The sequence below is a fragment of the Triticum urartu genome, chromosome 5A, assembly GCF_056163025.1.
Source record: "Triticum urartu cultivar PI428250 chromosome 5A, HENAU_Tu73, whole genome shotgun sequence".
NCBI classification, from domain to species: Eukaryota; Viridiplantae; Streptophyta; class Magnoliopsida; order Poales; family Poaceae; genus Triticum; species Triticum urartu.
Window position 1 is genome coordinate 581783796 of NC_141877.1, and position 25768 is coordinate 581809563.

General features: G+C 44.7%; 1 protein-coding gene across 1 annotated transcript; it reads right to left on the reverse strand.

Annotated features, from left to right (window-relative positions):
• Positions 1 to 8740: 8740 nt before the first annotated feature.
• On the reverse strand, positions 8741 to 10781 carry LOC125510768 (uncharacterized). The gene is made up of 2 exons (XM_048676031.2): positions 10431 to 10781; positions 8741 to 9466 (listed from the first exon to the last, which is right to left on the reverse strand). The coding sequence occupies exons 1-2, from the start codon at positions 10645 to 10647 to the stop codon at positions 9126 to 9128; spliced, it is 558 nt and encodes a 185-aa protein (XP_048531988.2). The 5' UTR covers positions 10648 to 10781; the 3' UTR covers positions 8741 to 9125.
• Positions 10782 to 25768: the final 14987 nt, after the last annotated feature.

The window sequence follows — 25768 nt, forward strand, 5'->3', positions numbered from 1 at the left end:
GCAATCAATATACCACGTTGTGGTTTTTGATGCGTAGGTAAGAACGGTTCTTGCTCAGCCCGTAGCAGCCACGTAAAACTTGCAACAACAAAGTAGAGGACATCTAACTTGTTTTTGCAGGGCATGTTGTGATGTGATATGGTCAAGACGCGATGAGATATGTTGTATGAGATGATCATGTTTTGTTAAAGTTATCGGCAACTGACAGGAGCCTTATGGTTGTCTCTTTATTGCATAAGATGCAAGCGCCATATAATTGCTTTACTTTATCGCTATGCGATAGCAATAGTTGCAAAAGCAATAGTTGGTGAGACGACCATGTGACGACACGTTGATAGAGATCAAGATGATGGAGATCATGGTGTCATGCTAGTGACGATAGAGATCATGACGGTGTTTTTGAGATGGAGATCAAAGGCACAAGATGATGATGGCCATATCATGTCATATATTTTGATTGCATGTGATGTGTATCCTTTATGCATCTTATTTTGCTTAGTTTGGCGGTAGCATTATAAGATGATCTCTCACTAAATTTCAAGGTATAAGTGTTCTCCCTGAGTATGCACCGTTGCGACAGTTCATCGTGCCGAGACACCACGTGATGATCGGGTGTGATAAGCTCTACATTCACATACAACGGGTGCAAGCCAGTTTTGCACACGCGGAATACTCGGGTTAAACTTGACGAGCCTAGCATATGCAGATATGGCCTCAGAACACTGGAGACCGAAAGGTTGAGCGTGAATCATATAGTAGATATGATCAACATAGTGATGTTCACCATTGAAAACTACTCCATCTCACGTGATGATCGGACATGGTTTAGTTGATTTGGATCACGTGATCATTTAGATGACTAGAGGGATGTCTATCTAAGTGGGAGTTCTTAAGTAATATGATTAATTGAACTTTAATTTATCATGAACTTAGTCCTGATAGTATTTGCATAACTATGTTGTAGATCAATAGCTTGTGATGTAGCTCCCCGTTTATTTTTGATGTGTTCCTAGAGAAAAACTATGTTGAAAGATGATAGTAGCAATGATGCGGACTAGGTCCGTGATCTGAGGATTATCCTCATTGCTGCACAGAAGAATTATGTCCTTGATGCACCGCTAGGTGACGGACCTATTGCAGGAGCAGATACAAATGTTATGAACGTTTGGTAAAGCTCAGTATGATGACTACTTGATAGTTTAGTGCACCATGCTTTACGGCTTAGAACTGGGACTTCAAAAACGTTTTGAATGCTACAGAGCATATAAGATGTTCCAAGAGCCGAAATTTGTATTTCAGACTCATGCCCGAGTCGAGAGGTATGAGACCTCAGACAAGTACTTTGCCTACAAGATGGAGGAGAATAGCTCAACCAATGAGCATGTGCTCAGATTGTCTGAGTACTACAATCGCTTGAATCAAGTGGGAGTTAATCTTCCAGATAAAAAGGTGATTGACAGAATTCTCTAGTCACTATCACCAAGTTACTGGAACTTCGTGATGAACTATAATATGCAAGGGATGATGAAAACGATTCCCAAGCTCTTCGTGATGCTGAAATCGATGAAGGTAGAAATAGAGAAAAGCATCAAATGTTGATGGTTGACAAAACCACTAGTTTCAAGTAAAAGGGCAAAGGAAAGAAAGAGGAACTTCAAAGAAGAATAGCAAGCAAGTTACTGCTCCCATGAAGAAGCCCAAAGCTAGACCTAAGCCTGGAACTGAGTGCTTCTACTGCAAAAAAAATGGTCACTGGAAGTGAAACTGCCCTAGATACTTGGCGGATAAGAAGGATGGCAAAGTGAACAAAAGTATATTTGATATACATGTTATTGATATGTACTTTACTAGTGTTTATAACAACCCCTCGGTATTTATATACTGGTTCAGTTGCTAAGAGTAGTAACTCGAAATGGGAGTTGCAAAATAAACAGAGACTAGTTAAGGGCGAGGTGATGATGTGAGTTGGGAGTGATTCCAAGGTTGATAAGATCACCATCGCACACTCCCTTTACCTTCAGGGTTAGTGTTGAACCTAAAATAAATGTTATTTGGTGTTTGCGTTGAGCATAATATGATTGGATCATGTTTATTGCAGTACGGTTATTCATTTAACTCAAAGAATAAGTGTTATTCTGTTTACATGAATAAAACCTTCTGAGGTCATACACCGAAGGTGAATGGTTTATTGAATCTCGATCATAGTGATACACATATACATAATATTAAAGCCAAAAGATGCAAAGTTAATAATGATAGTGCAACTTATATGTGGCACTGCCGTTTAGGTCATATTGGTGTAAAGCGCATGAAGAAACTCCATGCTGATGGGCTTTTGGAATAACTTGATTATGAATCATCTGATGCTTGCGAACCATGACTCATGGGCAAGATGACTAAAACTCCGTTCTCCGGAACAATGGAGCAAGCAACTGACTTATTGGAAATAATACATACTGATGTATGCAATCCGATAAGTGTTGAGGCTCACGGCGGCTATCATTATTTTCTGACCTTCACAGATGATTTGAGCAAATATGGGTATATCTACTTGATGAAACATAAGTCTGAAACATTTGAAAAGTTCAAAGAATTCCAGAGTGAAGTGGAAAATCATCGTAACAAGAAAATAAAGTTTCTACGATCTGATCGCAGAGACGGATATTTGAGTTACGAATTTGGTCTTCAACTAAAACAATGTGGAATAGTTTCACAAATTCATGCCACCTGGAACACCAGAGCGTAATGGTGTGTCCGAACATCGTAACCATACTTTATTAGATATGGTGCAATCTATGATGCTCTTACCAAATTACAACTATCATTTTGGGGTTACGCATTAGAGACAGTTGCATTCACGTTAAATAGGGCACCATCTAAATCGTTGAGATGACACCATATGAACTGTGGTTTAGCAAGAAACCTAAGCTGCCATTTCTTAAAGTTTGGGGCTATAATGCTTATGTGAAAAAGTTTCAACCTGATAAGCTCGAACCCAAATCGGAGAAATGCGTCTTCATAGGAACCCAAAGGAAACTGTTGTGTACACCTTCTATCACATATCTGAAGGCAAGATATTCGTTGCTAAGAATGGATCCTTTCTAGAGAAGAAGTTTCTCTCAAAAGAAGTGATTGGGAGGAACGTAAAACTTGATGAGGTAATTGTACCTTTTCCTGAATTGGAAAGTAGTTCATCACAGAAATTAGTTCTAGTGATTCCTACACCAATTACTGAGGAAGTTAATGATGGTGATCATGAAACTTCAGATCAAGTTACTACCAAACCTCGTAGGTCAACCATAACACGTTCCGCACCAGAGTTGTACGGTAATCCTGTCCTGGAGGTCATGTTACTTGACCATGACGAACCTACGAATTATAAGGAAGCGATGATGAGCCCAGATTCCGCGAAATGGCTTGAAGCCATGAAATCTGAGATGAGATCCATATATTAGAACAAAGTATGAACTTTGATTGACTTGCCCGTTGATCGGCGAGCCATTAAGAATAAATGGAATTTCAAGAGGAAGACGAACACTGACAGTAGTGTTACTATCTACAAAGCTCGAATTGTTGCAAAAGGTTTTCGACAAGTTTAAGATGTTGACTACGATGAGATTTTCTCACTCATAGCGATGCTTAAGTTTGTCCGAATCATGTTAGCAATTGCCACATTTTATGAAATCTAACAAATGGATGTCAAAACTGCATTCCTTAATGGATTTCTTAAAGAAGAGTTGTATATGATGCAACAAGAAGGTTTTGTCAATCCTAAAGGTGCTAACAAAGTGTGCAAGCTCCAGCGATCCATCTATGGACCGGTGCAAGCATCTCGGAGTTGGAATATATACTTTGATAAAGTGATCAAAGCATATGGTTTTAGACTTGCGGTGAAGCCTGTATTTACAAGAAAGTGAGTGGGAGCACTACATCATTTCTGATAAGTATATGTGATTGACATATTGTTGATCGGAAATAATGTAGAATTTTCTAGAAAGCATAAAGGAGTGTTTGAAAAGATTTTTTCAAAGAAAGACCTCGATGAAGCTACTTACATATTGAGCATCAAGATCTATAGAGATAGATCAAGACGCTTGATATATTTTCAATGAGTACATACCTTGACAAGATTTTGAAGTAGTTCAAAATGGAAAAGTCAAAGAAGGAGTTCTTGCCTGTGTTGCAAGGTGTAAAGTTGAGTACAGACTCAAAACCCGACCACGGTAGAAAATAGAAAGAGAATGAAAAGTCATTCCCTATGCCTCAGTCATAGGTTCTATAAAGTATGCTATGCTGTGTACCAGACCTATTGTGTACCTCACCATAAGTTTGGTAAGAGGGTACAATAGTGATCCAAGAGTGGATCACTGGATAGCGGTCAAAAATATCCTTCGTGGAATAAGGAAATGTTTCTCGTTTATGGAGGTGACAAAGAGTTCGTCGTAAAGAGTTACGTCGGTGCAAGCTTTGAGACCGATCTGGATGACTCTAAGTCTCGATCTAGATACACATCGAAAGTCGGAGCAATTAGCTAGAGTAGCTTCGGGCAAAGCATTGTAGACATAGAAAATTTGCAAAATACATACGGCTCTGAATATGGCAGACCCGTTGACTAAATTTCTCTAACAAGCAAAACATGATCACTCTTTGGGTGTTAATCACATAGCAATGTGAACTAGATTATTGACTCTAGTAAACCCTTTTGGTGTTAGTCACATGGAGATGTGAACTAATCACATAAAGATGTGAACTATTGGTGTTAAATCACATGACGATGTGAACTAGATTATTGACTCTAGTGCAAGTGGGAGACTGGAGGAAATATGCTATAGAGGCAATAATAAAGTTGTTATTTATATTTCCTTATATCATCATAAATGTTTATTATTCATGCTAGAATTGTATTAACCGGAAACTTAGTACATGTGTGAATACATAGACAAACAGAATGTCACTAGTATGCCTCTACTTGACTAGCTCGTTGAATCAATGATGGTTATGTTTCCTAACCATAGACACGAGTTGTCATTTGATTAACGAGATCACATCATTAGAGAATGATGTGATTGACTTGACCCAACCGTTAGCTCACGATGACCGTTTAGTTTGTTGCTATTGCTTTCTCCATAACTTATACATGTCCCTATGACTATGAGATCATGCAACTCCCGAATGCCGGAGGAACACTTTGTGTGCTACCAAACGTCACAACGTAAGTGGGTGATTATAAAGGTGCTCTACAGGTGTCTCCGATGGTGTTTGTTGAGTTGGCATAGATCAGATTAGGATTTGTCACTCCGATTGTCGAAGAGGTATCTCTGGGCCCTCTCGGTAATGCACATCACTATAAGCCTTGCAAGCAATGTGACTAATGAGTTAGTTACGGGATGTTGCATTATGGAACGAGTAAAGAGACTTGTCGGTAACGAGATTGAACTAGGTATTGAGATACCGACGATCGAATCTCGGGCAAGTAACATACCGATGACAAAGGGAACAATGTATGTTGTTATGCGTTTTGACCGATAAAGATCTTCGTAGAATATGTAGGAGCCAATATGAGCATCCAGGTTCCGCTATTGGTTATTGACCGGAGATGTGTCTCGGTCATGCCTACATAGTTCTCGAACCCGTAGGGTCTGCACGCTTAACATTCTGTGACGATTTGTATTATGAGTTATGTGATTTGATGACCGAAGTTTGTTCGGAGTCCCGGATGAGATCGGGGACATGACGAGGAGTCTCGAAATGGTCGAGACGTAAAGATCGATATATTGGAAGGCTATATTTGGACATCGCAAAGGTTCCGAGTGATTCTGGTATTTTTCGGAGTACCGGAGAGTTATGGGAATTCGTATTGGGCCTTAATGGGCCATACGGGAAAGAAGAGAAAGGCCTCAAGGGTGGCCGCGCCCCTTCTCCATGAACTGGTCCGAATTGGACTAGGGAAAGGGGGCGCCCCCTTCCTTCCTTCTCCTTCTCCCTTTCTTTTTTCTTATTCCATGTAGAAGGTGGAATCCTACTAGGACTAAGGAGTCCTAGTAGGACTCCACACTTTGGGCGCGCCCTATGAGGGCCAGCCTCCTCCTCCCTCCATCCTTTATATGCGTGGCCAGGGGGCACCCCATAGACACACAAGTTGATCATTGATCTCTTAGCCGTGTGCAGTGCCCTCCTCCACCATAATCCACCTCGATCATATTATAGCGGTGCTTAGGCGAAGCCCTGTTCCGGTAGCATCATCACCACTGTCATCACGCCGTCGTGCTGACAAAGCTCTTCCTCGATACTTTGCTGGATCGTGAGTTCGTGGGATGTCACTGAGCCGAACGTGTGCAGATCGCGGAGGTGCCGTACTTTCAGTACTAGGATCGGTCGATCGTGAAGACGTACGATTACATCAACCGCGTTGTCATAATGCTTCCGCTTACGGTCTACAAGGGTACGTAGACAATACTCTCCCCTCTCGTTGCTATGCATCATCATGATCTTGCGTGTGCATAGGAAATATTCGAAATTACTGCGTTCCCCAACAAACACCTCCACCATGGCGCGGGCAAACTTGACAGTAGTCTTCAGGCATGTGCTCTCCCCCATCCTGACCATATCACCAACGGCATCTGCGGCAGTACCAAGTGCAAGCATCCTTAGAGTAGGCATGCACTTCTGCTTAGCAGAGAAAGAAAGTAGGCCGCAGCAACCCCTCGTGAGCTTGAAGTAGTCATCATGTGTCTCCACTCCCTCCACAATGCCCAAGAACAATGGTTTCCACATGCGGAAACAGCGATGAAACTATGGATCATCCGGGAAAGTTGGGTTCGGGGCAAAGTAGTCCTTCTACAATAGCCATGCTCCAGACACCCTATCCCGATTGATCACTCTTCTCCCTTTGATTGAGCCCTTGAAGTTGAGAATATGCTCCACGAGCCGGTCCATTTCCTCTTGCATGCTCATGACCATGACCATGTCCACTTCTTCGCCCGACTCCGAGGAATCAAAAAACTCATCTTGAGTCATTTTATCAAGCTCCGTCGGTCCATACTCCTCGTTGGATGAAACATCGGAATCCACCGATTTCCCTAATAAAATCCCAAAAAATCCGATCAAATAATGTATCGAACACATCAAGCGTAAAGCAGAGCCAGAGAGTTGTCGCACGTACCTCGGTGGCGTCTAGGCTAGCGACGACGCCCCCCGCGACGAGGACGGGAGAGAGAATTGCTCTGCCGGAGCTGGCGACGTAGAGGCTAGGAACAGCTGCGGGGCACGCGAAACGGCAGAGCTGCGAGGCGGACAACGCGAAGGAGGAAGAAGAGAGGAGAGAGCAAATGGATCCGACAGTTCTGGGGAGGGGGGCAATTTGGTGCAATTTGCGGTGGGGTCAGGCTGTCGGGTCCGACGTTGCGGGCGTGCCCGGGCGCCCCTATATCCGCCCCATATTTGGGCTGGATATGAGGGGTGCCGGTCAGTCCGGACGTTTAAGACCCGTTTGAGGCGTTCGTCTGGGTCGAAATTTCGTGACCGACCGACCGGTCAGGCCGCCCGCACGTTTGAGGCTAGAAAAATAGTGATTAATAACTTTCTTATGCAACCAACTCTGAATGCACACCAAACTATGTATCTTATATATAGACAAATCCCACTGCATGTTGTTGATCGCTATTTTTCTGCACATGCGTGCTTTCACATCATCCGAATTGTTGTTAGCCATTGGATTTTCTAGCTTGGTCAACTAACATCCGTCTGATTTGAAGATGAGTGTCTCTCTACCTTGCAACATGCATGATGAGTTTTGAACTCTCCACTCCCAAATTTCATTTCCATGAAGCTGATACACATTGCTAAAAAAATAAAAATAATTTCCAATTACTCCAACAAAAGGGCTTTCCCCTTTTTGGGAACGAGGACATGAATTGTAATTTGTACATCAACATGTCATGAGCACGATTTCTCGCATGATCGTAGTGGCATGTGCATACTTAGATGGTAACCTGCATGATCATATCCCAGGCTAGTGCAGCAGATGGGCGACCAATCCTATGTGAAAAGGATGCTTAAGGTTCAGAGGTCATTCATGTTCCTTGAGGTTCCACATCTTGTCACCAGTTTTGTCTTCGCCGTCGAAAATGTTGCTTGGATCTGGATGTTACTACTAGCTTGGTTACATGAAGATGCAACTCTGACATGCACAACACTTTGTGTACACAAAGTCATCACCAGCTGTTGTTTCCGGTAGTCATGTTGCCTATCATTCCTAACAATCTTTACCATTTTCCGCACAACACGCTTGAGCAACATTATTAGAACATACAATTACAATTCCTGGAGGAAGACGTAGCACCAAAATCTCTACTTATATAAGACATGCGACATGGTAAAGAAGAGCATGAGGAGTTTATGTAAGAGTTCAAATTCTACTTATATAAGACATGCGACATGGTAGAGAAGAACATGAACATGGCAGATATTTCACTTATTGTGGGCATCTTAGGTTGAAAACTTGAATTCTCTGTCAGAGCATAAAAGGAACGTACAGAAGTTCTAGAACAAAAAAAAAAAGCACAAGCATATAATTTGTCTATCACAATACCATGCACAGTTCAAATGGTAAAATATTGACAGGTTTGGAGAAGTCTGTGGGAGTCACTCCCTTTCTTTGACAATCTCTACAATAGTCACTTGACCAAAATATCATCTCAAATAAATATATACTACACCATCTTCCTCTCTTCTCAGGTAGTACCATGAGACTTTGTGGTTAAAAAAAGGGACCTCACAACTCATCAAACAACTATCCAATCCACAAGTTTGTAGAAATAAGAGCAATTCCTTCTTCACTACCATCATTCAGAAACAACTACGAAACTGATCACCCTTTCAAGAATTACAGGTGACGAGTGCCATTCTATGGCCATCTTAACATAATGCTGACAAACAACTATGGACATATACTACAAACCCATTATAAATTAACTATGGACAAACAGAGCCCATCATGGCGCAAAGTGAAACAAGGTCACCAGAACTGGAATCCTTTTTCCTTACCTATATCACCATGGAAGGGTGTTTGTAATGAGATCTCTATTGGTTGGCATGTTGTATCCATCACCATCCTCCAGTGTTCATTACTGATTCTGGTGTGGTTTGTCATTCCCGGGTTTCCATCCGAGTTCCCGAGCCCTTTCCTCCCACAAAGCAGTTAATTTCCTTTGACCGAGCAGCGACTCTGCAGATTTCTCCCTAGCTTCTTCACATGTATCCATGCCTGAACTGCATTTGTCAGCCTCCTTTTGATACTGCGAAGCTAGTTTTTTAGCCTCGAGCAACTTTACATCGGCTTGTTGCTGAGCTTCTGTTGCCTCCTCCTCTCTCTGCTTTAGCTCTTCTATCAGCATCTCTGTGATACTCTTCTCTGTTTCTTCACCGGAAGCACGACTCTTGACCTCTTTGAATTGCTTGGCACAGTCTGGAAACATCAGAAGCAATAATAACCAGTTAAACCAGTCACAAGATAATTGCAAAATATGCTATGGAATATAAGTGACCTTGGGTGCTTCGTTTGACATGTTTAATTGCTTATGATAAGGACATACATAACACAGTGCCTATGTTTACAGACAAGGCAATGCTTCAAAAATACTATGGAGTTATTGCAAGGAAAATAAGTATGACTTTTAGACAGCTTATGGACTGGTTTTGTAATGATACTGCATAGTATGATTATTACTTCAGAGGTAGACTGGCAATTTACCATGTTTATTTGCTGAAGAGTTAATATCTTTCAGAGGTAGCATAATATCCAAATCAAGACTAGCTGTAAATATGGATAAAATAACTGAGTTTATTTACTTAAACCACTGACGAAACAGAGTATATCATGGATACAAACTAACAATGGAACAATGGAGTCCAGAGAGAAGAATAAATAAGAAAATATTTCCACAGATAGCAACTAGAGCAGTAGACATATTTTAGACTAAGGTCATCGCAGGTGGAACTTAACAATCAAAGAACAAACATTGCCATTCACCCAAAAAAAAGAACAAATATTGCAATGCTCATATGTGATAGCACAAAGACAAGATAGGCATAAACTTTTCAGTGCCATGGCATGTTTGTTATACATTTAGCTCTATCTTGTTCAGTGACCATACATAATTACTCGGCTACAACCTGAACCGATGTTCCGACTTCTGAATAACTGAAGACATCTTGTCCTCACCCCCAAATTTCAAGCATACTTAAATTATAATCAATCAGTCATGGCAAGGCCAGGCTCAGAACGCAATAGGCAGCGGCCACAAACGCATTGCTCGCTCTGCGGACGAAATCGCAGACAGAAAGTATAACTCTGCAGAGCGCGGGCTTGCAGGGAGATCTGGGCGGGTAGGTCGGGCCAGGGGGGCGCCGACAGCAAGAGGGGCGGGTACCTTCCGGGAGCTGGAGCAGCGGGAGCGCGTCGCAGTCGCAGGCGCAGGCGGGGCAGCCCCCCGGCGAGCGGCCGAGCGCCTCGGCGACGTGCCAGTAGAGCGGCGGGCCGACGATGTAGGCGGCGACGCCGAGCCCGAGCAGCGCCACCAGCGCCGTCACCGCCGCGGGGCTCGGGCCCCACGATGACGACGACGAAGACGATGACCCTCCCGCCATTGAGTTGGCCGCGCTGCGCTGCGGGGCGAGGTGGTGGGGTGGGGACTGGGATGGCGTGCCTCGTCGGTGGCTCGGCGCGGCGGCGTGGGGGCTAAAGAGGGGGAGGGGGAGCGAGTGAGTGGGCGCGGACCGGACGCGCGCAAGTGGAGACAGATCGGCCCGGACCGAATGAAATGGAGGGGACGTGTGGTGGGTGGGTTCGGCACGCGCACGACGAAGTGGTGAATCCACGAGCAGAGTTTTAAAAACCGGGTCGGGCCGAGCGGTCTGATAAAAAAAAAGGGAACCGATGCCTTCTCCGGTCTTTTAATATAAAAAATCCAGAGAAATATTCATAAAATGGTTGGTAAACCTGGGATCGAACCTGGGATCGAACCAATGCTAGCAACGCCTTTCCATTTGACTTGAGGTCAACAATTTGAAAAATAGCTTAAATATCCTGGTTTTTCTCACCAATGAACCAATGAATCGGTGGCCTGCTCGGTGAACACGTGAACCGACTACCTCACCGGCTCGATTACCGGTTTGTTTTTTGAAACTATGCCTGCGAGGGAGGGTGGTGACCAAATCTAGAGATACGGCGATACTGGGATGGTTTTTGCTTTCTTTTTAGAAATGAAAAGGTTCTCAGGCCATGTTGTTGTTAGAAGTTCATCAAAGTCACTCTGTTGTCCCGTAGACCTACGGGCTCGAAGTGCCGAGCTTCTAAAACAATGGACACTTGCTTGATTGGTTGTTTATATGTCTCCCAATCCTAAGTTGAAACTACACATCTTTCACATGCATTTCCCTCGAATTTTGTCAAGCTCGAAGATGTTACGTAACCATAATATTGTTCCATCGTATTCTTGGAATTCTCCCGTTGTCTTCTCTTGTCACCCACGCGCGCGCACACTTGGGTATTGAGTAATTTATCAAGGGTTGGGTGTTGAAATGTGTGAGTGAGAGGAGATTTTAAGAGAGCAGAATCCGTGACCAGAGATGGCTGGTTGTATACTACTCCCTCCGTTTTTATTTAGTCTGCATATTAGCTTTGATCAAAGTCAAGCTTTGTGAACTTTGACTAAGTTCATAAACAAAAATATTAACATATACAATAAAAAATCAATACCACTAGATCATTATTGAATATACTTTCACATCATATAGATTTGTTATGGTAAATATTTATATATTTTTCTATAAACTTGGTCAAACTTTACAAAGTTTGACTTTAGTCAAACCTAATATAGAGACTAAATAAAAACGGAGGGAGTACATACACAATTTAATGTGCAATGTTTAAAATGTGAGCACCCGCCCAGATCTTTGGTTCATAGGGTGAAACCTTATCCTCTCTTTCATGATCTCCACCACGCCTCCCCCCCCCCTGTTCTTTTCGTTCGTCTCCTATCTCGTCTTCTTTCTTCCACCCAACATGGCTGCAGACGCAGCTTCCTCCCCCAACTGCGTGAGGCTGAATCCATAATTTTGTTGCGCAGCCGACCGTCGTGCTGGTGGCCATCGTCCACCCCTCGCCAATCTCCCCCGTGCACGGCCGCCTGTCTTGTTGGACCTCGCGAGGCAGCATCGCGGGTATGCGGCAGCCACTGCGGCAAGCCGCACACACGCCCCGAGGTTGCCGTTGTGCTGGCTACCACCCTGCACACCACGAAGCTCCGATGCTGGAATCGGCTTTCTTTTCTTTCTTTTTTTTTGCGAGAAATCGGCCGCCTGAGATGCGGGGACCAGCCACCCGAAGTGCTACAACCTCAAGCGACAATGCTTGTACCTGCTTTCGATTTTGCTCCAACCGGCAACGATGGTGCTGGGCGGCGACGACGTTGGCCGCGACGTTTTTTGCTTAATTTATTTTTTTTGTTGTTGCTGGAACCACCTTTCAGTTTTGCGGCAACCGGCAACTTTTGTTGGTGCTTGGCGGTGACGGCGGCGGCGGCCCTGACATTTTATGGATACATTTTTTCTATCACTGTTCTTTTTGTTTGCTGGAACAAGCACATAATTTTGCTACCACGCGGTTTGGTTTTGTTGGAATCGGCGTCAAATTTTTAAAATTTTGCTACCACTGGTGTTTCAATTTGTTGGAACCAGCTTCAGTTTTTGTTACCACGGGCAATTTGGGTTTCCCGGAACAACACCTAAATTTGCATTTTTGCTACCACTCGCGTTCCGGTTTGCTGGAACCACCTTCATTTTTTGCTACCACTGCTGTTGGCGTCGTCACCATTGATTCTACGGGAGCCGAGGGGTGGGGCGGATTCTCTACCTTGCCATGGGCAAGGCAGGAGCTACAGTGCTCTACCTTTGTCCGAGAGACATTGGATCAAAAGTGGGCGGTCCAGATCCGGGCAAAGACTGTAGCGAATGCACTGTAGCGAACACCCTGTTTAATGTTCCTATTTCACATCACTGTTTCAGGTATTGTAGCGACTATACTGTTAGATCAGATCTGGGCGGTCCGTTCTTGATCCAAGAGACGAAAGAAGAGGAAAGGCAGAGGTACTGTAGCTATCTGCCTTGCCCATGGCAAGGTAGAGAATCCACAGCCGCGAGGGGGGATAGGAAGCATCGGCGAGGGGGGAGCGTCGGTGGCTACTGTCGACAACAAAGGGACTGTCGCGCGCTGCGCGGCGCGAAGGAGGAGGCACCGGCCATGTCTCCCTTTGTTTTTTCTTCTCGGATTTTTACGGGTGAGGCGAGAGAGACGAAGTCCATAGCGTGCGGCCGACCGAAATTTTAGCTGGCCGGTTGGTGCCTAGCGCTGGCCAATTTTTAATTGGTTCAGATGAGAAGTCAAGAATTTAAAATCCCCATGAGCCTCTTTTTAGAATTCCTACGAAAAAGTTCAAGAACAATATCTTTAGTGGCATAATTACATCATAATTATATTTTCTCATGTGAGTTGACTTTAATATTGCTCTGTGATACCCTTGTTTTCTGTATTGATCTGAACCAAACATATAAATTTGTAAATTTTTTATGTTTTCCAATACTCTCGTTTGCTATGTATTACTATCACTATCACATATGCCCGTGCGTTGCAATGGGAGAGATATTTCTTTGCGAGAAGCAATGGGAGAGATAATTGATGTGTCCACCAAAAACGATTTCCATAATGGTGCGATAGAGAGAAGAGTTGTGATTTTCTCGCGGGTCATGTTTGTCCCCGAGATGTTGATAGTGGCGGTGTTAGTCGGCGTGGCGGCAACCATCCAACTCGTGCTTTTTTTTCCTCCGGGTCCGCCTCTGTCTCAGGGTCGTGCCCGCCTCCTCATTTGGTAGCTATCCGGCGACCTTCGGGGCACGGTTGTTTCAACCACTCTCTCTTACGACGGCGTAACTAGATGGATTACTAATCGTAGAGCATAAATTCCGTTTCGTTAGCATATTTAGCGCATAAACAGACATCAATATCCATTCTTTATTAAAGTTTATTCTCTTTTATTATTTTAGCACTCACGTGACCACAATTTTTTTTATTCGAGCCAAACTATCTCTTTTATTGGCCCAAGAAAAAAAATTGCTCCCTCGGACAATCCAATATGGGAGTGCGGCTCAGACCCAATACTGCCTAGCAACAAATTTTCCTGGGCCAACTGCATGGGGGCTACTATATGACGCTAGCTGCATAAAATAGCGCGTGGGAAGCACATTAGTTCGTGTATGGGCCAGCACACTGGTAGGCTCCAAGACGACCTGAGTTTGTAATGCGTGATTTTTTTTTTTCAAAAAAATGATGAGTTGAAGGATCGAAATCATGCCCTTAAAGACCCGACTACGTGCTGCTAGCCACTCGAAGAAACGAGTCCTACCAATCAATGGCCAGCTCAAACCTTTAAGGACATATCCAATGTAAGACTGGAAACAATATATATTGGAAACATGAATTATTTAGAAACTCCCCCTCCCCCCCCCCCCCCCCAGAAAAATGAAATTCTTTACATTTTCAGAAATACAAAACAAAGTTTGAAACATTCCAAATTCACAATTTTATTTGAAAACATGAACCATTTATAATAACATGAACATGTTTAAATTTGTGATTTTTTTAAAAAGGAAACATATTTTGAATATTCAGAACAATTTTTGAAAATTTGTTTCTTTAAACTCGAACATTATTCTGAATATGCGAGCATTTCACGAAACAAGAATATTTTTCGTATTAGGAACGTTTCAAAAATGCAATTTTTGTTGGAAAATCTCCAAGAACTTTGAAAAACACAAAGAATAAAGGAACATTTTTTTAAAATTCTGAACTTATTTTGGAATGGGAGGAATGATTTAATGTTCTTAACGTTTTTGAAAACGGGATATTTTAAAAAATTCTGAACATTTTAGAAAGAAATCATTTTTTCTGAAATTACAAACTTTTTTGAAAATTTTGAATTTACAAAAAAGGAGAAAGAAATATAAACTTGAAAATAAACAAGAAAGAAAAGAGAAACAAACGGACAAAGAACAAAACATAACACAGAACACAGAACAAAAGAAGGAAAACGGTTTAGCCAAGCTTTACCCGCCTGTGCGAATTTGTGACTATTTCACGCTAGACGCGATAAATAGGGTTCTCTCACCTGCGTGGGCATAAAAATATATGCGCCGGCTTTGCTGGGCCACACTATGGAAGGCCCATGTACGAAATTCTGGCGTTTTTGCTTTTTCAAAAGACGAACGGACAAAAATTTAGTACCATCTCGAGTAGAAAAAATCTTTTGGATGGTGAACGGATGAAAAAAATCGAAGAAACACACTTTGCTTTATTAGTGTATGTATATATATATATAGTGATACTATTCATCACCCAAGATGCATAATAAGTTATTCTTCATCCGAGGTAATCTTACGATCATTTCAGAATTAAATTACGTTTGGAATTCAAATATTTACATTCCTAATGATTCACTACATAAAATTTGGTACAAGAAAATAAAAATATAAGTCATAAGACGATTTTTTTAACAGTTTATGTGTATTTTACACTATGTTTTTACGTTGTAATTTTACATAATATAAAATATTTTTTACGACGATTATATATCTTCTTACGGTCTCTTTTTACGTCGGCAATAAGAAAAAACTTACGAAACGTAAAATTATGGTGCATTGATGATAAAATTATGTATATAGGGTCGCGTTATTCGTCATCCTGGGTGAGGAATAGTTATTCTTCACCCCCTCTCTATTTTGACGTCAATGCACCGTATTTTTAGGTTTCATAAATTTTGTCTTATTTCATACGTAAAAAGAGAACGTAAGAAAATATATACTCACCGTAAAAAATATTTTATGTTATGTAAAGTTACGAACGTAAAAACATACATAAAAATGCGATATTTTTGGCCTTATAACCTATTTTTTTGTTTCTTATACCAAATTTTACGTAGTGAATCAATATGATGTAACTATTTGTATTTCAAACGTAATTTATTTATGAAGCGATCGTAAGATTACCTCGGGTGAAGAATAACTTATTCTGCACCCTGGGTGATGAATAGCAACACTATATATATATATATATATATATATATATATATATATAGGGATTGACTATTCGTCACCCTGGGTGAGGAATAGTTATTCTTCACCCCCCTCTATTTTACCAATGCACTGTAATTTTACGTTCCGTAAGTTTTGTCTTATTTCCGACGTAAAAAGAGACCGTAAGAAAATATATAATCGTCATAAAAAATATTTTATGTTATGTAAAATTACAAACGTAAAAACATAGTGTAAAATACACATAAACTGCAAATTTTCTTGTCTTATGACCTATATTTTTAATTTTTTATGCCAAATTTTACGTAGTGAATCAATAGGAATGTAACTATTTGAATTCCAAACGTAATTTAATTATGATATGATCGTAATATTACCTCGGGTGAAGAATAACTTATTCTGCGCCCTGGGTGATGAATAGTAATATTATATATATATATATATATATATATAGATAGGTATAGATATAGGTATAGATATAGATATAGATATCCTAATATACCTAAACATTGATCCCAAGTAGCTCAATTATCTTGACATGCAACTATGCCAACTCATCATGACATCATGCATGCACCGCTAAATTTAATTCTCTCTACCTGCAACTATGTCAACTCACTATGCCACTATGCATGAAAAAAAACTCACGTTAACATGCATTATACATGTTACTTATGTTCAATAATTTTTCTAGCTATTTGATAATTGAATTATTAAATTATATGTGTTTGAGTTTCAATTCTCATAATGCTAATCAGAATACTAAAGTTTCATACCGCCAAATCTCATTGAAATTACCGCATCTGATCCCATTGCAACGTGCGGGTATCATCTCCAGTTATTTCATGTTGTTCAGAGTCATACCTAAATATAATTTGTTTGTTCGAGAGCACATTATTTTTTCAATATAGGTAGCCTCCAGGGTGCATTATGTGCTATTTTATGTTGCCGAGAGCCATCCATAAATCGTATTCACAAAGTACTTATTATTTTAATAAAATATACAAGAACTTCTTTGTATATATGGTCTCACCTTGAAAGCTATTATTTGATTAATTCTATGAATATATGTTACTACCAAAACAAAATAACATGATTATGATTTTTTGTCAAGTTATACGTCTCTAATGCCATTGTGATTTGACCAGTCTTGATATTATTTTGCACACGATCAAGGTTACATCAATTTATTGGTATAGTTATGGGTCAATGGAATAACATACCAGGTGTTTTTCATAGATATTCAAGTGTCGTCCATAAATATAAAACTTTCTTTGTTCCAGAATGCATGAGGTTTTGGGTTGCACTAGTAGAAAACAGGGCTTTGGTCCAGGCCGGGTCAGCCCATTAGTCCCGGTTCAGTCTAGAACCGGGACCAATGTGGGCATTTGTCCCGGTTCGTGAGCCCAGGGGGCCGGCCGGGCCACGTGGGCCATTGGTCCCGGTTCATCTGGACCTTTTGGTCCCGGTTGGTGGGATGAACCGGGACCAATGGGCCTCGCTCCTGGCCCACCACCATTGGTCCCGGTTGGTGGCTTGAACCGGGACCAAAGTGTAACGCCCGGATAATTTGGCTATAGTAAAACTCTCCTAATGATGCCATGACATCTACGATTACTGTTACTAATTTCGGGATAATTCGAAACCGCGTCAAATTCAAATTCAAATTAATGTCAAACGGCAAAGGTTTCAAAATATTAAACTAAAATGTTCAGAGTGGGCAGTTAAATGCCAAGGTAGTTATAGTAAAGCTAACACATTTTTATAAAATGCCTAGATGATTTAAAATGGTTTAAAACATGATAGAAAATAAATAAAAAGAAAAGGAGAAAAAAAAACAGAAAACAAACACAACAAAAAATATATAAAAGAACCCCCCCCCCCCCCACTGGGCCGGCTGGCCCAACTGGCCCAACCGGCCACCCCCCCATTCCCTTATCCCCCCACCCGGTGAGACCTCGAACCCCCACCGACACCCCACTCCTCCCCCGAAATATCTCCCTCCCCCTCTCTCCCGATTGGATCGGGAGGGGGAACAAACCACGCCGCCGCCGCCGCCGATCCCCGTCGCCGCCCTCCACCTCGCCGGACCTCCCCACCGGCCTGCATCCTCTTCGCCGCACCGCCCCCATCTCTCCACCTCGACCCCCGCTCCCCCAGTCTCTACAGACACCCGGTGAGGCCCCCGGCCTCTTCCTCCCCCTCGTCCCCGTCGACGCGGTCGTGCTCCTCCGCGTGCTCACCCGCAGTGCTCGCCTGTTGCCGCTTCCTCCCGCGTGCTCACGCCCGACCACACGCTCGCGGCCACCAGGCCCCGGCCGCGCCCGCTCAACCTCGCGCGCGCCCGTGCGCCCCGGCACAACCCCGCAGCAGCCCCGCGCTCGCCCGCTCGTGCGTGGCCTCGCCCGCGCCCTTGCCCGCCGGCTGGTCGCGCCCGCTCACGGAGCGCTCCCGTGTCCCAGCCGCCCTGCCCTGCTCCGCTCCCTCCTGCGCCGCTCCTCGCCTTGCCGCTCCAGCCGCGCGGCCCCGCAACGGCCCGCAGCGCCGCCGCCCCCTGCGCTCGCCTCCGCCTGCCGCGGCTGGCCGGCGAGCCTCGCCGAGGCCACGGCCTCACCCCGCCGCACTGGGCTACGGCCTCCGCCGGCGCCCCCTGTTGCCCCTTTCGGGTGCACGAGCGCCCGCGGCCGTTAGCGCCCGCTAACCACGCCTGTTACGGACCCCCAGGGGCCTATGACAAAGGGGCCCACCCCACAGAACGTTTAAAAAAAAGAGAATTAATAATAAAAATAATTAAAATAAAAAAAATAATAATTAAATTAATTATTTAATTAAGGAAATAATTAAGTTAATTAATTATAATTAGATTAACCTAATCACTAATTAACCTAATTAACTGTTAGTTAATTAAAACAGAGTATGACGAACGGGACCCACCTGTCAGGTTGACCAAGTCAACTACTGACGTCATGCTGACGTCATGATGACGTCAGCAGACACTATTCTGGATAATGTTGATTAAATTAATTAAATAAATCCTAAAAGTGATTTAAATCTTTTAAAATTAATATAAAATAAACCGTAGCTCGGATGGAAAAACTTTGTACATGAAAGTTGCTCAGAACGACGAGACGATTTCGGATACGCAACCCGTTCGTCTGCCACACCCCCCTAACCTATCAAACACGCAACTTTCCCCCTCTGTTTCACCTGTCCGAAAACGCGAAACACCGGGGATACTTTCCCGGATGTTTCCCCCCTTCACCGGTATCACCTCATACCGCGATAGGGCACCCCTAGCACCGCTACTTGTCATGTCGTGCATCGCTATGCATCTGTTTGCTTAAATATTTATTGTTTCTCCCCCTCTTCTCTCGCTAGACACCGAGACCGACGCCGCTGCTACCCAGTACGACTACGGAGTTGACGATCCCTCTCTCTTGCCAGAGCAACCAGGCAAGCCCCCCCCTTGATCACCAGATATCGCCTACTCTCCTCTATACTGCTTGCATTAGAGTAGTGTAGCATGTTACTGTTTTCGTTATTCCTATCCTGATGCATAGCCTGTCCTTGCTACTACTGTTGATACCTTTACCTGCAATCCTACTTACTTAGTATAGGATGCTAGTATTTCCATCTGTGGCCCTACATTCTTGTCCGTCTGCTGTGCTATACTATCGGGCCGTGATCACTCGGGAGGTGATCACGGGTATATACTATATACTTTATACAGGATACATGTGGTGACTAAAGACGGGTCGGCTTGAGGAGCACCTGCGAGTGGATCTTTGAGGCGGAGCGACAGGGCAGGTTCAGACCACCTAGGAGAGAGGTGGGCCTGGCCCTGGTCGGCGTTCGCGGATACTTAACACGCTTAACGAGATCTGGGTATTTGATCTGAGTCTGGCCATTTGGTCTATACGCACTAACCATCTACGCGGGAGTAGTTATGGGTATCCCGGCGTTGTGGTATCAGCCGAAGCCTTCGTGACGTCAGCGACTGAGTGGCACGCGCCGGATTGGAACGTAAGCCTGCTCTTGTATTATGGGGGCTAGTTCTGCTTCCGGCCGCGTTCGCAACGTGCAGGTGTGCTAAGGGCGATGGGCCCAGACCCCTGTGCGCTTAGGTTTAGACTGGCGTGCTGACCTCTCTGTTGTGCCTAGGTGGGGCTGCGACGTGTTGATCTTCCGAGGCCGGGCATGACCCAGGAAAGTATGTCCGACCAAATGGGATCGAGCGTGTTGGGGTATGTGGTGCACCCCTGCAGGGAAGTTAATCTATTCGAATAGCCGTGATCTTCGGTAACAGGACGACTTGGAGTTGTACCTTGGTCTTATGACAACTAGAACCAGATACTTAATAAAACACACCCTTCCAAGTGCGAGATACAACCGATGATCGCTCTCTCACAGGGCGACGAGGGGAGGATCATCGGTTAGGATTATGCTATGCGATGCTACTTGGAGGACTTCAGTCTAATCTCTTCTACATGCTGCAAGACGGAGGCTGCCAGAAGCGTAGTCTTCGAAAGGACTAGCTAACCCCCTCTTATTCCGGCATTCTGCAGTTCAGTCCACATATGATAGCCTTATTCCAGTTGATACCAATGCATACATATGTAGTGTAGCTCCTTGCTTGCGAGTACTTTGGATGAGTACTCACGGTTGCTTTCTCCCTCTTTTCCCCCTATCCCTTCTACCTGGTTGTCGCAACCAGATGTTGGAGCCCAGGAGCCAGACGCCACCGTCGACGACGACTCCTACTACACCGGAGGTGCCTACTACTACGTGATGCCCGCTGACGACGACCAGGAGTAGTTAGGAGGATCCCAGGCAGGAGGCCTGCACCTCTTTCGATCTGTATCCCCGTTTGTGCTAGCCTTCTTAAGGCAAACTTGTTTAACTTATGTCTGTACTCAGATATTGTTGCTTCCGCTGACTCGTCTATGATCGAGCTCTTGTATTTGAGCCTTCGAGGCCCCTGGCTTGTAATATGATGCTTGTATGACTTATTTTATTTGTAGGGTTGTGTTGTGATATCTTCCCGTGAGTCCCTGATCTTGATCGTACACGTTTGCGTGTATGATTAGTGTACGATTAAATCAGGGGCGTCACAAGTTGGTATCAGAGCCGACTGCCTGTAGGAACCCTCCTTCCACACCCCTTGGCCGAAGTCGAGTCTAGACATTGCAAAAACTTTTACTAACTTGGCTGTGTGCCTTACGGGCCCACGTCGCCATCGGGTGGTACTAGGATATTTTACTCCTCGACCTTTACTCTGGGACTCTGAACTCTCTTCTACTCGGGTTAAACGAATTTACTAACTCTGACACTAGAATCCCGTTACGACATTCACCCCAAAGTTGGATAAGCCCTAGTTATTCTTTAGAATTGTATTTGAACATTATCCACATTGTCATTTGACTCCTGTGAAAACATCTGTGTTTTCAGATGGAACCCACGAGGCAGGTCGTGCGCCACACGACGGCCGTTGGTGCCTCAGGATCACCTGCTGTGTTGGTTGAGATGATGACCTATCTGGGTTATCGCTGGCACCCTGAGTACACCGTCTATGAGGAGTACCAGGACTTCAACCAGGAGCAGTACCGTGCCATCGTCCACCTCTACTCTCGAGAGTATGACTCCACTACCGTGCTGCACACTGCTCATGGAGTTGGAGTGACTATCGATATGGCGGTCCACGATGCTGCTTATGCTGCTCTGACACGTCTTCGTGGAGAGTATCAGGAGTTGGACACCTCCCCCTTCAGGCACATTGCTATCGTGTCCGATGTTGGTGCGGAGGGATACTACACTGCTGCCTACTCCACTGTCACCCGAGAGCCCTTCTACCATCAGAACCTGGTTCTGCATGCTGATGGGCTGGATAGAGCTAACCGAGCTCTTCGCCACGAGTTGTACACCACCCGTCAGCACCTGTATCGTGCTCTGACGCTGTTGCACCCCTCTGTCCGATCTGGTAATCTGTCGCGTTCTGTGGTCTACCCTGCCAGGACCGTGATGCCTCAGGGCGTCGGCTGGCCAGATGTGGGAGGCTACTCTCCTGCACTTGGTCCTCTTCTGCCACTTGAGCGTCAGGTTCTGCACCAGAGTACCCGCGGACCCCAGGTTGCCGACGTGGTGTACCCGATGCCACACTACTAGCTTTCAGGCTACAGCTACCTCCGCAGTACCGCGTGGGACTGATGTAGACTTGCTTATTAGTGTTAGCTGCATTCGCCGCGAGCCTGTGTGCCGCCTATGATGTCTTAGCCTATGTACTGAACACTGTGTAACGAACTCTATGCATGATCTCTTTTGTAAGATATGCCGACTACTATGTAGTATCTATCGTGCTACGTTCGTTGTGCATGTTTCATCATGAATGATTCTTGTTTTTTTTTTTTGCAATTCCTCAATGCTAAACTACCCCTGTTAAATATTAGCAGGATGGTTAGACCAGGTGGTCGTGGTCGTGGTGGCAACGCCCCACCACCGCCTGAGTACATGGCTGGGATGATGCAACAGTTTGAGCTGAATCGTCAGTTCATGGAGAATATTATGGCTCAGTTTCCTCGCCCCAATATGAATCAGCAGCCAACCCAAGTGACTCTGCAGGATTTCATGCGCCTCAACCCAACCGTGTACCGCAGCTCAACTCAGCCTCTGGATGCTGACGACTGGCTCCGTGACATCACCTATGAGATGGAGTCTGCTGATGTAGCCCTTGCCAGCTATGTCACCTTTGCTTCCTTCTTTCTGAAAGGACCCGCAGCTCAATGGTGGGACAGCCACAGGCGTACTCTGCTAGCTGGAACAATCATCACCTGGCCAGACTTCCAAGCTGCCTTCCGTGCTCGCTTCATTCCTCAGGGAGTCATGGACCGAAAGAAGCGTGAGTTCCGCAACCTCACCCAAGGCAACAAAACTATGGAAGCTTATCAGCAGGAGTTTCTGGACTTGTCCCGCTATGCTGAAGAAGACATTGCAACTGATGCACGCAGACAGGAGAAGTTCCGTGATGGCCTTCAAGCTGACATCAAGCTCGCACTTCTAGTGCATGACTTTACTGATTTCGCCACCTTGGTGAACAAAGCCATCAACGTCGAAACTGGTCTGCAGGAATACCAGAGCTCTCACAGGCGCAGCCGTGACACGGGCTCATCTTCGGGCCCGTCCTCGCAGAAGCGCAAGATATGGATCCCCAACAGCATGTACCAGCCGAATGCACCTGCCCCAAGGCAGTCCTATGCTGCACCTCGTCTGCCTACTGCTCCAACTAGGCAGCCAAGACTTCCAGCTCCACCACCACAAGCTCCTGTTCCCACTCCCAATAATGGCCTCTGCTACAAGTGTGGTCAGCCAGGTCACTGTGCTAGGGATTGCAATCAGAACCAGAATCAACTGGCCCTCCCAGCAACTGGCCGTGGAAGCAACCAGCCTCGCAACAATAGTGCCAAGTCTTATGGTCGTGTTCATGCCAACCATGTTGATCTCAATGAAGTTCTAGACCAGCCTGCTACCGTGATGGGTACACTCCTCGTAAATTCAGTACCAGCATCTGTTTTATTTGATACAGGAGCATCACATTCATTCATATCAGCTGAGTTTGCATTCATGCATGGCATTAAATACGAAGAGATGAACACTGCGATAGTGGTACACACCCCTGCGGGCCAGTGTCAAACCTCTATGGTTAGTCACAACGTTCCCGTTGAAATTGAAGGACTGGAATTCCTTGCCTCCCCCATCGTACTAAAGTCCTGTAGCATCGACCTCATTCTGGGAATGGATTGGTTGAAAGCGCATACTGCTTCTATAGTTTGCGCCACTAAGGTCGTCCATCTGCTACACCCTTCTGATGAAATAATTGCTTACCAAGCTCATCTAGTTCAGAACGCCGAGGCACGTCTTTATGCCTTGAATGCGTTGAACGCTGCACCACTCGAGGGCATTGAAAACATTCCCGTCGTTCGTGAATTCCAAGATTTCTTCCTAGAAGAACTTCTAGGGATTCCCCCTGCTAGAGCTGTCGAATTCATCATCGACTTGAAACCCGACACCACCCCTATAGCTAAACGACCCTATAAGATGCCGTCGCATGAACTCATTGAGCTTAAGGAGGAAATCGACAAATCTCTTGTCAAAGGTTTCATTCGCCCAAGTTGCTCTCCTTGGGGAGCACCTTCTCTCTTTGTTAGGAAGAAGGATGGGACAAACCGATTAGTCCAAGACTACCGTCCTATAAACCAAGCTACCATTCAGAATAAATATCCTCTTCCTCGGATCAATGATCTTTATGATCAACTGGCTGGTTCATCAGTGTTCTCCAAACTTGACTTGAGGTTGGGCTACCACCAGATCCGTGTTTGTGAAGAGGACATCCCAAAAACCGCCTTCGTGACTTGGTATGGATCATACGAGTACACCGTCATGTCATTCGGCTTAACGAATGCTCCAGCCACCTTCTCTCGTCTGATGAGTTATATATTCATGGATTACCTCGACAAGTTCGTCGTGGTTTATTTGGACGATATCCTTGTATTTTCCAAGAACAAGGGGGAACATGCTGAACATCTTCGTCTGGTGCTAGAAAAACTTCGAGAGCATCAACTGTATGCTAAGTATTCCAAGTGTGAATTCTGGCTCCCCGAAGTAACCTATCTTGGGCATGTCATCTCCAAGGATGGTATTGCCGTCAACCCTGAACGAGTTCACGCTATTCTCGATTGGACTCCTCCGAAGAATGTCAAGCAAGTCCGAAGTTTTCTCGGTCTCGCCAGCTATTGCCGTCGATTCGTCGAGAACTTCTCCAAGATTGCCAGGCCTCTGACTAATCTGTTGCATAAGGGTGTCAAGTTCGAATGGACAGACAAGTGTCAGGAAAGTTTCCAGGCACTCAAAGACAAGTTGACTTCTGCCCCCGTGCTTGCTCCACCTGATACTAAGAAGGACTTCGTCATTTACTGCGACGCTTCCCGCCAAGGATTAGGCTGTGTCCTAATGCAAGAGCGCAGAGTGATTGCTTATGCCTCTCGTCAATTGCGCCCTCACGAAGAAAACTACCCAGTTCACGACCTCGAGCTTGCTGCTGTCATTCATGCACTGAAGCAGTGGCGACATTACCTTCTCGGTAATCGTTGCGAGATCTTCACCGACCATCAAAGTCTGAAGTATCTGTTTACTCAGCCAGATTTGAACCTACGTCAGCAAAGATGGATGGAGACTGTTGCAGACTTTGACGTGGATATATCTTATACCCCTGGCAAGGCTAATGTAATGGCTGATGCCCTGAGCCGCAAGTCTTACTGCAACCACCTCCAGGTTCACAAAGTTCAGCCCTCGCTTGTCGAAGAATTTAGAAGGCTGAACCTCCATATTGTTCCCCCGGGATCACTCGCTCCCCCTCCCGAAGGTTTCCCCAAACAGAACCTCCATGTTGTTTCCAAGGGTTCTCTCAATACCCTGGTTGCGAAACCAGATCTTGTGGACACCATCAAATGGATACAGAAATGTGACGATGAAGTCCTCAAGATTAAGCGCGACCTAAAAAAAAGGAAAGCCCTCATTCTTCACGATCACCGACGATGGCGCCTTGTATTTCAAAGGCCGCCTAGTGGTACCATGT